The 15,581-nt window shown below is 38.3% G+C and overlaps 1 protein-coding gene across 1 annotated transcript; it reads left to right on the top strand.

The window, feature by feature from the left end:
- Positions 1 to 697: 697 nt before the first annotated feature.
- Positions 698 to 15,360, top strand: LOC131942206 (uncharacterized). Its single transcript, XM_059301939.1, has 5 exons — positions 698 to 949; positions 10,243 to 10,488; positions 10,887 to 11,002; positions 11,194 to 11,332; positions 13,723 to 15,360. The coding sequence occupies exons 2-5, from the start codon at positions 10,255 to 10,257 to the stop codon at positions 14,500 to 14,502; spliced, it is 1,269 nt and encodes a 422-aa protein (XP_059157922.1). The 5' UTR covers positions 698 to 949; positions 10,243 to 10,254; the 3' UTR covers positions 14,503 to 15,360.
- Positions 15,361 to 15,581: the final 221 nt, after the last annotated feature.

The raw sequence follows: 15,581 nt of genomic DNA, 5'->3' as shown, positions 1-15,581 counted from the left end.
CGTTTAACTTTCCAGCTGCGTGCAAATATATTTATTAAGCGATTAATCGATCAACCATTTTACAACGATAAACTGTTGGTCGCAGACAGAGAGAGGCCTACACATCGGGTTTTAGAGCAGAAATCTTTATTGTCGTCGACTTCATTAAGAACAAATTACAAAGGGAGAAAATAAAACAAATATAAAAAAACACATTATAAAAATAAGCGTTAAATGCACTAAATATTAGGGGAAAAAACAAACTTGCTCTCTTTAATAAAAGGATTGGTCACTTATGAGATCTCTTACATATGTTAGCTTCTGTTTGATGTAGTTGAATGCCTTGCGACAGTATTGCCGACCCATGTTAAGTATTGACCCACACTTGTAACACTACTGTGCCCTCCCCTCACTTGTCCCCCCCCCCCCCCACATAGCTTAAGCAGCTGTAGAGCTATCAACTCAGCAACCTTGACATTGTTAAATCCTAGCCCAGAATTCTTGAGTCTCCGCCCTCTGGCCAGGCCTGTTTGACCATCTCCTGAAGGGCTAATTTGAACAGCGAAATGTGCCGCTAATTCCGGCTCAGCAAAGATTTACCCTCGACGTCCTGTCCCATAGCTTGACGCATTCTTCGCCCCGAAACGTTGGATGGAAATATTGAGTTCACTGGCAGAATGCTCCTTATTTCATCGTGACTCGGTCTGGTAAGGCTCAAACTTTCAGTTGCTCAGAGTGGGGCGCCGTCAGTTGCTCAGAGTTGGGCGCCGTCAGTTGGTCAGAGTGGGGCGCCGCTCTACGGGCAGTGGGTTAACTTCAGGCTGTCAACGGTTGCTCCAGTCAACGGTTGCTCCAGTCAACAGTTGCTCCAGTCAACGGTTGCTCCAGTCAACGGTTGCTCCAATCAACGGTTGCTCCAGTCAACGGTTGCTCCAGTCAACGGTTGCTCCAGTCAGTCCGTGTCGAAACGGTAAAGAAATAGATAGATTTTATTTACATGCAGACATTTAATGGTGGTCTTATACAAAAGACAAACTTAAGGCCAGAATTGTAGAAAATTTTCTTGGTGCTAATTTTACTATTGATAATTTTATTATGGATAATTTTATTAGTGATAATTTGGTGCAGAATTGATTTATTATTTATTACAATGATTGTACAAGCTTGTCTTTAGACGTACGTTTGTTGTTGATTGATTAAGCTGAGGGGAACTTTTATATGAAATTTTGACCCTTGTCAACGGGGAGGTAATATTTCAAAGTTTGCAAAATAAGTCATGTGACAATGCACGAACATCTTGTTAGTTGTTAAAGAATTCATTAAAATTAAGTGAAGTCTATTAAAAACAACGGGAAATAACTCATTTCTAATCCGTCTGATGAGCTGGGCATTCACCCATATTTTATTCAAATCTTAATTTGCAAGAATTCAACCATTAATATACCTAGCGGGTTATTAATCTAAACTTGAAGTATCATGTTATTAATTCAACTCTGTATATTAGAAGCATTTCATAAATTCAAGCTATACTTTTAAAAGTCTGTAATTAAATTAAACATGCAATATTAGCAGCGTATGTAATTTATGCAATCTATTCTTCTTCTTCGTTCTGAATGTTAATGTTAAGTATACATGTCAACTGGTTATGCGTCATTGAGGCCATTTACTCCGATTTCAGCCTGCTTTTCTTTTTGGATTTGCTTCCGTAGCCTTTAGCCAACCAAGAACAAACTACAAGGCAGCAGTTGTTTGATTTTGGAGTTGTCTCTCCTAGAAGAGTGGCTGTCTCCAGTTGTCTCTCCTAGTATCAACTTTTTAGTTTTGTATCAACCTTTTAGTTTTGTATCAACTTTTCAGCGGTTTCTGGTAGCAGGAAGTGGAACTTATTCTACTTTAGGTTTTTCAAAAGCCTGTATCTTGAGTACTGTTTCTGATAGATAAACGACATTTCCATCTAGGTAAAAGATCTAATTCTCTGCCTTCTCTCAAGTTTAGAGCAATTTCCCTCGACCGAAATTAGTACTTTACGCTATTTCCGATTTCTAAGAAAAAAACAACCTATGAAGTTTTAAAGTATAGTGTTTGGCACTATTATACAGATATTGTTTGGAGTTCACTTGGTGCGCAATTATTTTTTTTTCTACGAGATTCTATTCTTTTTTTTAAAGTTTAAGTAGGCTACGTAAAAACTGATTTAAAACCATGTCTATATCCCGAGAGTTGCCATCACCGTAGTGTTATATAAGAATATTCGAGAAAGTTTAGGGGAGATCACACCCGCTTTATTTCAGCAAATTTGTCATTGTACTTCGTTTGAATAATAATATGTCTTTTTCAACCTAATACTAATAGGTCAATAATTTTATAAAAACACACCCACGCCCACCCACACACGAATATATCTATAATAGCTAGTTGCACACATTTTTTTAAATAATTAAAATGACAAAATAACGACGGGGTTGTAATAAGGGGACTAATTGTTGCAAAATGATACCAAATTTATGTTTATAGGATAAACGGTTCTCTAGATATGACGGTTTTAGTGTAAAAATTGCCGGGACAACTAAGCCTATGGAGAATGAAAACAATAAACCGGGAGTGATCTCCCCTAAACTTTCTCGAATATTCTTATATAAAACAACAGGGGATGGGAACTCGGGATATAGTTATGATTTTTAATCAATTTTAAATACATAAAAATTTTAAAATAAAATAGAATCTCATAGAAACAAGTTAATTAAAAAAGTCTAGTGACATTTGTGCGCAATTTCCTTATGTTATCTAAAAATAGCTCTGACGTATAATGTTGGGGTGCGTTCAAGCTAGAAGAACAATCGGTTTGTAGGTGTTTATGTAATTTTAAAATTTGTGACCGAACGAGAGAATATTTTTGAAAACTTTCTTCGGCAATATTGTTCTAAATTATGACAGGAATCGATTGGTACATGTTTCAAGTCGCTAAGTGGTCTGGTTGCCGAGATATGGGCCAAAAACTGCTTTTTTTTCGAGATTTTTTGGCTTTTCTGGGAAATCCATGAAAGAAACCCGGAATTTTTATGGCCTATGTTCATCCTCGTAACTTGCTTAACATAATTGCTTTTGGAACTAGTCATCGATATTGCTTCGTTGAGGAGGAGATACGACTTAAAGCTGCGGACACACATTCATCCATCCATCCATCCATCCATCCAGAAATGACGGGTTAATAAACGCAATTCTCCAGAATGGAAATTGCGCTAAAAAGTATTGTACACCAAGCGAACGCCGAATAAAGATGTTCATAATGGTGCGCAATATTATTAGTACTTTATAAATTTAGATGCGTTTTTGAGAAATCGGAAATAGCGTAAATTAGTACTTCCCGTCAACGGAAATTACTCAAAATTTAACAGAAGGTAGAGAATTAGATCTTTTACTTACATGTGAAATTTCATTTATCTATCTGAAATAGTACTTAAGTTATAGGCTTTTGAAAAATTCAAAGTAGGAAAAGTACCACTTCCGGTTATCGGAAATCGCTTAAAAGTTGATACGGATCTACGATTTTGATAAAATACTTATATATGAAATTTCATCAACCTAGCTGTAACGGTACTCAAGTTATCGTGTTTACACACGTACACACGGACAGACAGACAGACAGACACACAGACAGACACACAGACATACGGACAAGATTGCAAAATTATGTTTTTCCGTATCAGTGAGGTGTAAAACGTCGAGATTTGTAAAAATCTCTATTTTTTTTTTTTTTGCACGATTACAATTCTTTCTCTATACTACGTATATACGAGAAAGTAAAAATTGGTCACGTCGAGAGCGTAGAAAAAAAAGGCGATAGGGAAATAACTCTGCGTAGGCACACAATTATAAAATTTTCAAATAAATATTTTAATGCATTTTTAAAACATGAGTATCTCTACCAAGATATTAATAAATTATTTAATTTAAAAGTGGTCTATTAAAAATTATTTAAATTAAAATATACCACTGGATAGATTCAATCATTTAACTCAAACGTCATAGTAATAGTAAAAATAATAGAAACTGGCTGAGTAAAAAAAAATTAACATTCCTAATTCCTAGGTAAACGGTATCATAGAGACAGCTCAGTACAGTGCAACATGTATGAGTGTTTTTGACATATTGGAGCATGTCATTTAGGAGATAATCTTTGGGTGTCGTTAGATAACTGAACATAGCTGGCGCGAAACAAACAGCAACGTTATCAAGAATCGAGCATTTCACACAGCTACGTAGACAGATGCTAGACACGAGGGTTTCTGTCCGACTTTTGCCTCCAGTTTTAAATACGACATCTTGCCACCTGGTTTTGAACGTTAAGGACAGTTTGGTCGTGTGATGACCTACGGTCACCAGGTCGGGTACCGATCTATCAGTTTAGTTAGTGGGCGTACTACATACTAGACCACACTGTCAAGTTGTGATAACCTTTAACAAAACCTTGGGGATACGGGGTCTGGAAAAACGTCTGGCAACAATGAGCTATGGATGGGGGAGGGGAATGTGTGTAAAAAAGAGTGACTTTATGTGTGGACAATGAAGGGCAGATTCAATTCCGTATCATGTTTAGAAAAGCAAAAGGAACCACAGCACTACATAGCTAACTTATCAACTATACTTTACATACTTTTAACTTCATTTTTAGATTTAGTATTCGAAAAAAATCAATCACACTAACTTAACAAAAGCAACTCAATTGGCACCCGACTCAAAGGTCTTTAACTCAGAAAGTCTCCCTCCCCCCTCCTCAAACAATCGTTGAGTGTGAGTGGGTATCAAGCAAATAAGTATAGGCCTTTGTTTACAAGGGTATGTTTTATTCTTTAGCAAGTTAAGCTAATGGTATATGAAGTAAATGACGACTATCAGTGTAAACTTTCAGCTAGTTACAATCGAATGAACATACTCGTAAAATGTTGTGTTTTAACTAATATTTCTTATATTAATAAGATTTGGATCCCGCACAGTCTACTTGGTGAATTTAACCACTATTCAATTAATAATTTCGACCTTTGGCCTATCTAAATATATAATTCTCTTCTGGGAGCCGTTAGAAAACAAGCTGCAAGCGCCTCCTTGCAGTCCCCTCTCTATCACTATCACTATCACTACCACCCCCACCCCCACATTGTCTGGTGAGCTGTGGTCACCGGGTTTCTATTAGGGGCAGATAATTTAGTTCGATTTTAAACTTACAGGAGGTAACTAAGAAATAACTAAGAGGAGGCTGCTTTCACGGGGGGGGGGGGGGGGGGTAGGGTCGGGGTTAGGGGAAAGGGGGGGGGGGGGGTAGTGTTTTAAAGCAAAAATTTTCAGTGGCAGCATTGGTACTGTCGAATTCACAAATTATGAATTACTGAAAAGTAGAAAATAAAACAACTAAATAGCGGCGTATGATACGCTGCGGGTCGGCTCGTAATGTTTAAGACAGCTTAGATACATCTTTATTTTACATTTAAAATAGACCTGATGACCTAATAATATAAAACAAATATAACGGAATACGAAAGCGGAGAAAGGTAGAATCGATATCGCTAATACTTAGGCCTACGTTATCTATTTTGTTAGTTGGGTTTTACAGCTTGAGAACGTCTGAAGAAGAAAGTAAAAACATTTGTGAAAATAACATTAAAAATGTACCGACTCACACAAAATTCAAGTTAAGTCTGAATGTTTTCTTATTTTAATTGGTCAAAATACCAACGGATATAGCGACAAAACATTAGCGATACCTCTTTTCTCGATTTTTAGATTTAAGCCTCTACTATAATGCATTACGAAAAAGATGATTCCGTAGTTGAAAAATTAAACTAAAAATCGTATACTTACTCAAATCGAACATAGTGTCATTATTTTTAGTTTTAAATCATTACTAGACTACCCGTCATCCGTTGGATAACTGTGGGTTTCGGGGGTCATCCATAAAAAACATCACGTCTGTCACTTATCGTCACAAAAAACCAGACCCCACATTCAAAAAGATGTTTTTCATCTTTTAAAAACACCGAAAACACCGATTTCGGACTATCCCTTCATATACTGACGTCACAGATGACGTACTCAACTCTACTTTACCTGCCCAGTGTCCCGCCAAGTCTCAGTCAACATGTTTTTATCGTTTAAAAAAACTATTCCAGCCGAGCATGTCTCTGACAACACTATCGCTTCATATGCTTAGGACAAAGAAACAGATTAACTCTACTTCACCTGCCCTGTATCCCGCCAAGTTCAGATAGACAACTTTATCATTCACATCTAAAAAAATAAAATAAAAATTGAAAAAAAAAATATCATTGACGTATTGGTCTAGAACCCGTGCCATCCGCACGCAAGCCGATTACACTAACAACTTAGCTATTTAACTCGTGACGTCACAGATGGATTTTCATAAAATACTTTAATACTTTGAGTCTCCTTATGCAACTAGATTTACGCGCATAGATCTAGATCTAAGTCTAGTAGTAGTATCTTTCAAATTAAATTTTATCTTAAATTAGCCAAACAAAGATTTATATAAAATAATGAAGGTCTGAACTTATCTAGATCTAGATAGAATTATCTAGATCTAGATTCTACGACTCGCTTGCTTAAGTCTAGTATTTGCGTAACTCTTGCTAGATCTACAAATTCTAGATCTAGAATCTAGATCAAATCATAAGACCTATTATAGCTAGATAGATCTAGATCTAGATAGATAAATCACAAAGATTTATATCAAGTATTAAAGGACTAAAAAATGTATTATGATTATAAAATGTATTGTATTTTTATCTAATTAATCTTTGGTATGTATCTAATTAATCTTTGGTTTGACCTAGATTCTAGATCTAGATCTATAAATAACTTGCTTGGCCACATGATATTTTTAGATCTATAAATAACTTTCTTGGACAGATTGTAGAGCTAGAGAAATTTATTGTAAAACTAAATGAAAAAGACAGTTGAAAATTTATATAAGTGTTGGAACGTAGTAAAAACAGCAAACGGACGTATTGTTAAAGTTAAGGCCCACAGAAAATTAGCTTTAGAATGCGTTAAACTTTTGAATGGGCCACACAGTCTATGATGGAAGTCGCCATGTTATAGTATTAAAAAGTAAACAAAATTTGTGACGTCACTATTCAGTCAAGGTAAAGCCATTGCTCTAAAACTTTAAAATTAATGTGGTTAATCTACCTATGAATAAATCAATAATTAATTAACGTCTTTAAATAAATTTGTGAATAACAGTCTGTCTGAAAACAAAAATTGTTCTCTGCCTACATACTATTTTACATCTCTCCACACAGAGTAGAGCCGTTTACAATAGTCAATCAGACAAACAAAAAAAATATATTCAAACATGTAAACAAACTTGAGTTTAGATAGATATGTATAACTTAATTTCAACTTTGTGTTGAGTTATCGTATACCTAATTCAATCATCAGTAGCACGTAGTACTGGCCGCAACAAATTAGCTCAATTCATACAATTTTTTATTTTAAAAAGGTAAATTTATTACCTTTGAATCCTCTCATTTACTAGTTTTATTATTAAAATTCTTTAAGAAAAAAAATGTATAAAAATTGGTGACATAATTCCTATAAAACGAAGGAACATGAAAAAGCGGTATCGATACCGCTAATAATGTACCTACTTTGTGAGACATTTTGCATAGTCTGCTAAACGGATAAACCTAAAATAAATATGCTAGTTAGAAAGTTTAATAAACAATAAAGATAAGCCCACTAAAAACAGAGTTAGTCTCAATGTTTTACTATTTTATGTAAATTTTGCATACTCACCTTTTAAACTCAATATGAGATTAACAAAAACAAGTAAAAAGTTGAAATAAAAACGATACGGCGGTAACGTTCAATAACCGTTGCTAATAAGGAGGGCATATATGATTGGAATCATAATCGCGTTCTATCATTTTTTAACGATAAACATGGCATTGCGAACGACAAAATTTGAATTAGATTTTATTGTGTACGAAAGGTTTAGAGCCTGTGACGTCATATTTTATTTACTTGTGCAACTAGCTAAATCTATAATATAAGCGACATAAAGTTATTTCATAGTTGCCACTGTTTTTACTCTTTTGCATAACGTAAAGAAAATATTAAATACACGCACATTGCTAAAACATATTAAAAGGATCAATGTTAAATATCATTTCCATTTATATTCCTAGAAAAGGTGGAAACATTTTCATAACAGTAGGTCGAAAAAACTAATTAATTAAACTTTTTTTTGGTAATTTTTGCAAGGGAGGTAATTTAAAAATAAATTTAACGCATCAATAATTGAAGTTATTTTTTTTTTACTATCGCATTGATTATTATATGTTAAGGTTCATAATTAAAATTAAAAATGTTAAGATTATTTATATTATTTTCTAATTAGTCTTAAATTTCTCAAAATCACTATTTTTTGTTTTTACTTTTCTGTTTTATTAAAACAGATGGTGAAATTAGACTTTTAGAGAATGCTGGAAAGGCTCTATCTGGGAAAATGTGTTTTTAATATTCATTTCACTCTCAATAATTTAAGTTATTTTTTTTTTAAATTACTACCGCATTGATTATCATATGTTAAGATTCATAAGTAAAATAGAAAAATGTTAAGATTATTTATATTATTTTCTAATTAGTCTATGATCTCTCAAAATCACTACTTTTTGTTTTTGTTTTTCGGTGTTAACAGATGGTGAAAATTTAGAATTATAATATAGAGAATGCTGGAATGCGGGGACGCCTGGGAAAGTGTGTTTTTCGGTGGTGATTCTAATTACATTGTCAATGTGTTTTCTTAGAACCATAAAAGTAAACATCCCTTGCCGTACATTTATTTGCATCGCATTGTTTTATTGTAAGTTATGGAGTAGGATCTATTTAAGTGACTTAAATTTTTAATGCTGGAAAGGCTCTCTTTGGGGGTGGACGCCTAGGAAAGCGTGTTGTTCGGTGGTGATTATAATGTTGTGGTTGTGTTGTGGTTGTGTTGTGGTCGTGGTTATGGTTGTGTTTTCTTTGTGTTTGTGTTGTGGTTGTGTTGTGGTTGTGTTATGGTTGTGTTGTAGTTGTGTTGTGGTCGTGGTTATGGTTGTGTTTTCTTTGTGTTTGTGTTGTGGTTGTATTGTGGTTGTGTTATGGTTGTGTTGTGGTTGTGTTGTGGTCGTGGTTATGGTTGTGTTTTCTTTGTGTTTGTGTTGTGGTTGTGTTATGGTTGTGTTGTGGTTGTGTTATGGTTGTGTTGTGGCTGTGTTGTGGCTGTGTTTGGGCTGTGTTGTTGTTGTGTTGTGATTTTGTTGTGGTTGTGTTGTGGTTGTTTTGTGTTTGAGTTGTGTTGTGTTTGTGTTGTGTTTTTGTTGTGTTTGTGTTGTTCTAGTATCTTACAATAGTATGGTACTTCTAAAATTGAGCTGTGAGAGACCTATGAATTTTTAATGGTACTTAGAATCGTGGGTTAGGGTTTGGGTTAGGGTTAGGGTTAGGGTTAGGGTTAGGGTTAGGGTTAGGGTTAGGGTTAGGGTTAGGGCTAGGGTTAGGGTTAGGGTTTGGGTTTGGGTTTGGGTTGGGTTAGGGTTAGAATCATGGTTACTCGATACGGATGGAATATTAATTCATTTTGTCATTCCATGTTGGCGCTTTGAAAGTTATAGTAAAGAAATGACCAGACAATTGAAAATCGAATATTACATACATTTAGAAAAATAAATGAACTTGCTATCCTACTGGAAATGCATCTAGTTTTTCATATTAGTAGCATGCGAATGATTAAGTCTAAGCTATTAGTTGTATGTGGTTAATAAAACGTATACTATTCGTAGCGTGTGATTAATTAAATATATGATATAATAATAATATAATAATATAACCTTAATTATTTGTAGCGTATAATTAATTCATTCTCTTATATTTCACCCACTAGAAAGCTGATATACTTTAGCTGTTGGTATTTACCATCAACTAACCCTCGTTAGTGAAAACATAAATATTTAAAAACTAGTGCGCGACATAAGCGGTTTTTTTCTTCTATATTTTTTTTTTTATGTTTGGCTGATAAAGTAAGTTTTAAACAGCAAAAAAAAAAGGGAGGAGAGCCTAAGCGACTGATAAACTAACATCATCACTTTCATTACTGTTGTCAATTTTTCATCTCTCGTTTAAAACTGTTTGATGACTTTATGACTTGACCAAACTATGAGGTGCCACTGACGTCTGAATGTCAGGTGATCTCTTTGCTTTCAGAACCCTGACGTCATGTCGACGGGCTGTTGGCGGAACGCCGGGTCATGTGACAGTGTGACGTCATGCAGGGCCGTGTTCCGCTGTGAGAAAGCTGGTGATTACGTCATCCGGTGGCACTGCCCAGCAAGAGCTGACGATGATTTCAACAAGACCGGCACAGGTGACGTCATGTGCCCTGATCAGCTGCGTCACGTGACGGACTGTCCGCCTCCTGTCGTCTGCCCGTCACAGGGCCACGTCAACATTGTAAGCAAACGTGGCCTTGTATATCTTAGGTTCACGTGACACTAGTTGGGCTAGGTTCTTAATGAGACATATGTAGTCGATGTGATAGGGTCTTAATGTGACATTTTTGTCGGTGTGATAGTGTCTACATGGTATTTTATGTCTTTGTGAAAGGTTCACGTTCTTTATGATAGGTTCACGTGATGTATTTGTCGGATCTAGTGCCACTAACTAGGCGCCACTAAGTGCCACTTACTAAGTGCCACTTACTAAGTGCCACTAACTAGGCGCCACTGATTGAATGACACAATGAAGAAACTACTTTCTTTACCTCCATTTTCTCCATCCTTGTAAAATTACGCCCCCACCACCCCCACAATTTTTAAATCACCTTCTCTAACAAGTCAACCTATGAACAGACGAGTGACTTCTACACTGACGTCATCCTCGCCATAGCTGTGACGTCATTTGCAGTGTTGGCCCTCGCGCTCATCATCGCCTCCACCTACAAGTACTGGCGGATGAGGAGGTCAAGGTCAGTCAAACCATCTCCATCCATCAAACTACCATCTCCATCTATCAAAAACTACCATCTCTATCAAACTACCATCTCCATCTATCAAACTACCATCTCCATCTATCAAACTACCATCTCCATCTATCAAACTACCATTTCCATCTATCAAACTACCATCTCATCACGTGACCTCACGCCCCATTTTTCAGGAGACCTCAGGTCCCACCGAGGCAGTTCCTGATTCGTCCCCTCCCTGTGCGCTACCACAGCATGTGGGGGGCCGGGCAGCAGCAGTATGACGTCATCAAGCCCCACAACTCTCCAGTCTATGGATCTTCCTATCCTGATGTAAGCCCTGACATTTGCCCTTAAATCTGTCATAGCATTTGTTATGACATGTCATCTGGCAGTCTACCTGAAGTCCACCGACATCTAATGGTCTATTTAAGGGGTCTCCAAACTACGGCCCGCGGGCCGGATGCGGCCCGCGAAGTCATCTCATCCGGTCCTCGGAGATCTTTTAGTCCACGGAAAAAAATGTTTGTTGTAGGTGGCTGAGGAAAAATGCCACCCCAATGAGATGCCTGGAAGAAACTCTGCCCCCCGAACCAGAGGCGTAGCGATGGCGGGTAGTGGGGGACATATGTCCCCGGGCGCCGACCTTAGGGGCGCCAAAAAAGGGTTGTAAAAACAAATTAAAATGTCATTTTAGCAGCTTTTTTGCAGTTTGGGGGGGGGCCGCAAATCAAAAAATTGGTGGGGGGGGGGTGCACATTTAAAATTTGATCAAGAGGGGGACGCTAAATTGAAAGTTTGTCCCCGGGCGCCGGGAAGGGTCGCTACGCCTCTGCCCCGAACTTATATTTGATAGTTAATGCGGCCCTCGGGCTGAAAAGTTTGGAGACCCCTGGTCTATTTGAAATGGACTGGCATAAAGAGCACACTGACATCGACTATGCTAACGATATTGGCGATGCAATTTCTTATCTTTAGTATAATAGAACTTAACCTAAACGTTAACCTAAACGTTAACCTAAACGTCAACCTAAACGTTAACCTAAACGTCAACCTAAACCTTAACCTAAATGTAAGCCAACTAGGGGGGGGTCACTAAAATCTATCTACCCTTCCCTAGGCTTATCTAACTAGCTGTCCGGTCAGTGCAAGCCCGGCTAAACCCAGACTGGTTAATACCTTAACCTTAGTCTAAATTAAAAACAAAAACACTTTTAACAATTAATCAAATTTATTACATGGAACCAATCAAGATAAGAAAGATAAAAAACTACAGAATACACAAAACACGACTAAACAAAACTCAACGGGACAAAACAATATATACAAAACAAACTTTTTACACCAAACAAAACACCCAGCCAAGTTGCCCAAGCCACCTCACTGGAAGGGGGGGGGGAGAGAAAAAGAAAAGGAAAACATAAGAAAAATGCATGGAAAAATATATACATCAATATATACATATGTTTAAATACTACTAACTTCTACTAAAGATATCTAAAGCCTCGAGTAAAACTAATCCCTACTATTACAATTCTAAAAGCAATTGTCAAAAGCACAACTAACCACTGTCTAACTAAGAACTAGCATCATAAAAATAACGTGTAAAACAAATTAATTGTAGAACAAATCTTTCCTACACAAGGAGCAGCCCGAAGCCATTGGTCTACCTATACAACACTCATATTGATAACATTGAAGTTAACACACTCCGCTAGGGCCCCAATGAAGGCCGACACCAAGCAAGCGATACTCAACATGACGTTGCACGAAACAGCACACACATTAATTTTTAACAACCTAAAACTCGAGGCAACTAAAATATACTCATTACTGTCTAAAACAACCGACTATTGACTAAGCCAATCTTAGTCATCGTGGGGACCCACAATAACAACATCATAATAAAGTAAAACAAATAAATGCACACACGCATTCGCACCAGTTTAGGAAACACTCCTAAACACACTGACCTAAACCACGTGGTCGGAAACACACGCCAAGGGTTTAGAAAATACAAAAATACATTTCAAATCTTTCAAAATAACACACCACGTGCATACCAGACATGCCGATGCCCACTATCTCGTTTTAGACGAAAAAGAAATAAAACGAGAACACATCGGCAGTCGCATTCATACAAATCACATAAAGATAAAATATAAAAAAACAAATACCTCCAACGCACGAAGCGCGACCACAGACAACTGACCTGACCTACATTCTTGCGGTCAAAAAGAAAGAAAATTACCCGCGTGGTCAGTTTATATACTGACCGCTTCGAGCGGAAGGGGAAACCCCGTAGCCGCTGTCCAGTGGACCATCCACTCACAGATTCGCACCAAATAAAATAATACAAAATAAATAATCCATTCACCTGCTCACAGAAACGTTGACCTAAACGTTAACCTAAACGTTAACCTAAATGTTAACCTAAACGTTAACCTAAACATTAACCTAAACGTCAACGTCAACCTAAACCTTAAACTAAACGTTAACCTAAACGTCAACCTAAACCTTAACCTAAACCTTAAACTAAACGTTAACCTAAACCTTAAACTAAACGTTAACCTAAACGTCAACCTAAACCTTAACCTAAACGTTAACCTAAACCTTAAACTAAACGTTGACCTAAACGTTAACCTAAACGTTAACCTAAATGTTAACCTAAACGTTAACTTAAACGTTAACCTAAAGTTTAACCCTAACTCTTGTTTTCGCAGATTTACTTTTCCAGACCATACGAGCATCTGCTGACGTCATCCGAGGATTCGTTCGATAAGCATATGGGACCCTACACCCGGCGACATAGCGGCCAAGGTCATGTGCGACATAGCGGTCAAGGCCACTTGGGTGCCGGCAACAAAACTAAAACAGACCCGTCTATCGTAACCGGCAGTTTCGTTTTTCACCAGCCCGGACTTGGCGGGAAAAAAACGGACGGATGGTCGTACCCAGACGGTAGCGGGGTGGGTACCGAGAGCGGCGAGTCGTACCACATCTACCGCGGCAATCTAGGCCAGCAGCCGCTTACCAGCTCACCTCGCTGCCCAGGCCGCAGGGACAAGTGCTGCTCTGACCTTCACCTTGACTTCTCGTGCAACCCTCGTATCTCGTCCATATCTATCCCAACCTACGGACCGCAACCCGCTCACCAGAGGCGGGACCTGCGTGAGGAGAAAACAGAAAACTTTCTCAACCAAACTCTGGCGGCCAGCAGCAGACGGGCGTCACGTGACTCGCCTTACGGTCACACGGACACCCCACGGGCCGGCTACATCCGGTCCTGTCATAGCGGCCACACCCAGGCATTTGTCAGGGTGGGGCTCAACATGTGCCGCCACGCCAGACGGCCAAGCTCTGAGCTTGACGAGCTCAGCTACGACAGTTTCCTTAACGACCACCTACGGGAGCTGGCCGCTCAGGGCGCGGCGTCCAGCAGCACCCTGGATGTTGGGTTTAGGCACAAAATGTCCAGCCCATCGTCCCATTCTCGCTACTAGCCTATTGTTTTACTACCTTGGCTGACCTATTGTTGTCCATTTCTCTACTGACCTATTGTTGCCCATTCCTCTACTGACCTATTGTTGCTTATTCCATTACTGACCTATTGTTGCCCATTCCTCTACTGACCTATTGTTGCTTATTCCATTACTGACCTATTGTTGTCCATTTCTCTACTGACCTATTGTTGCCCATTCCTCTACTGACCTATTGTTGCTTATTCCATTACTGACCTATTGTTGCCCATTCCTCTACTGACCTATTGTTGCCCATTCCTCTACTGACCTATTGTATACCATATTCACGTTGACAAGTCGTGTTACAGTCTATTAATAGATTCTAATATTTATTCTTGTAACAGCGAAAGTTACATTTCTGGTATACATCGACAAATTAGGGGCTAACTAAAATGAACACATTTGAACAAGTCTAACATTTTGTGACACGTAATTTGTCTGGGCGCTATCATAGAATAAACTATTGAATAGTTTGAATCCATGCAGCATTTTGAAAATGAATCAACGGCTGAATGTCATTTCATAATTTCACTGATGAAATTAGACACCATCTCTTTGTTGTTGATTCGATTCCCACTCCAATATTCAGGCTCGGGCAACGCTCAACTACAGGGCAGACACTGGGAGCAGGGCAACGCTCAACTACAGAGCAGACACTGGGAGCAGGGCAACGCTCAACTACAGGGCAGACACTGGGAGCAGGACAACGCTCAACTACAGGGCAGACATTAGGAGCAGGGCAACGCTCAACTACAGGGCAGACACTAGGAGCAGGGCAACGCTCAACTACAGGGCAGACACTAGGAGCAGGGCAACGCTCAACTACAGGGCAGACACTGGGAGCAGGGTGTGAGGGTTGATGAATATCCAAGAAATGCACAACACAATTACAGTTAGATATCACAGTCCTTTATTTCTCTATCCTTCAGTCACCAAATCAACCTGCCTTCTTTCGTGCCCAACCTTCAACTGCCGTCCGCATTCATCCCTACACACCACCTTTCTCCCGCTCACAACACAGCCACCGTCACCCGACCAGTCGCTTCCCTTGTACCCTCGTT

The sequence above is a fragment of the Physella acuta genome, unplaced genomic scaffold, assembly GCF_028476545.2.
Source record: "Physella acuta isolate Inbredline_101_S28 unplaced genomic scaffold, ASM2847654v3 ptg000394l, whole genome shotgun sequence".
NCBI classification, from domain to species: Eukaryota; Metazoa; Mollusca; class Gastropoda; family Physidae; genus Physella; species Physella acuta.
Note: the sequence above shows the minus strand (reverse complement) of the source record. Positions and strands in the feature narration are given on the sequence as shown.

Bases quoted from the DNA above. Each gene is read 5' to 3' on its own strand.
- LOC131942206 (XM_059301939.1), top strand. From the start codon at position 10,255: ATGTCGACGGGCTGTTGGCGGAACGCCGGGTCATGTGACAGTGTGACG. The intron at 10,489-10,886 runs GTAAGCAAACGT...ACCTATGAACAG, and splicing joins CACAGGGCCACGTCAACATT to ACGAGTGACTTCTACACTGA. The intron at 11,003-11,193 runs GTCAGTCAAACC...CCCATTTTTCAG, and splicing joins TGGCGGATGAGGAGGTCAAG to GAGACCTCAGGTCCCACCGA.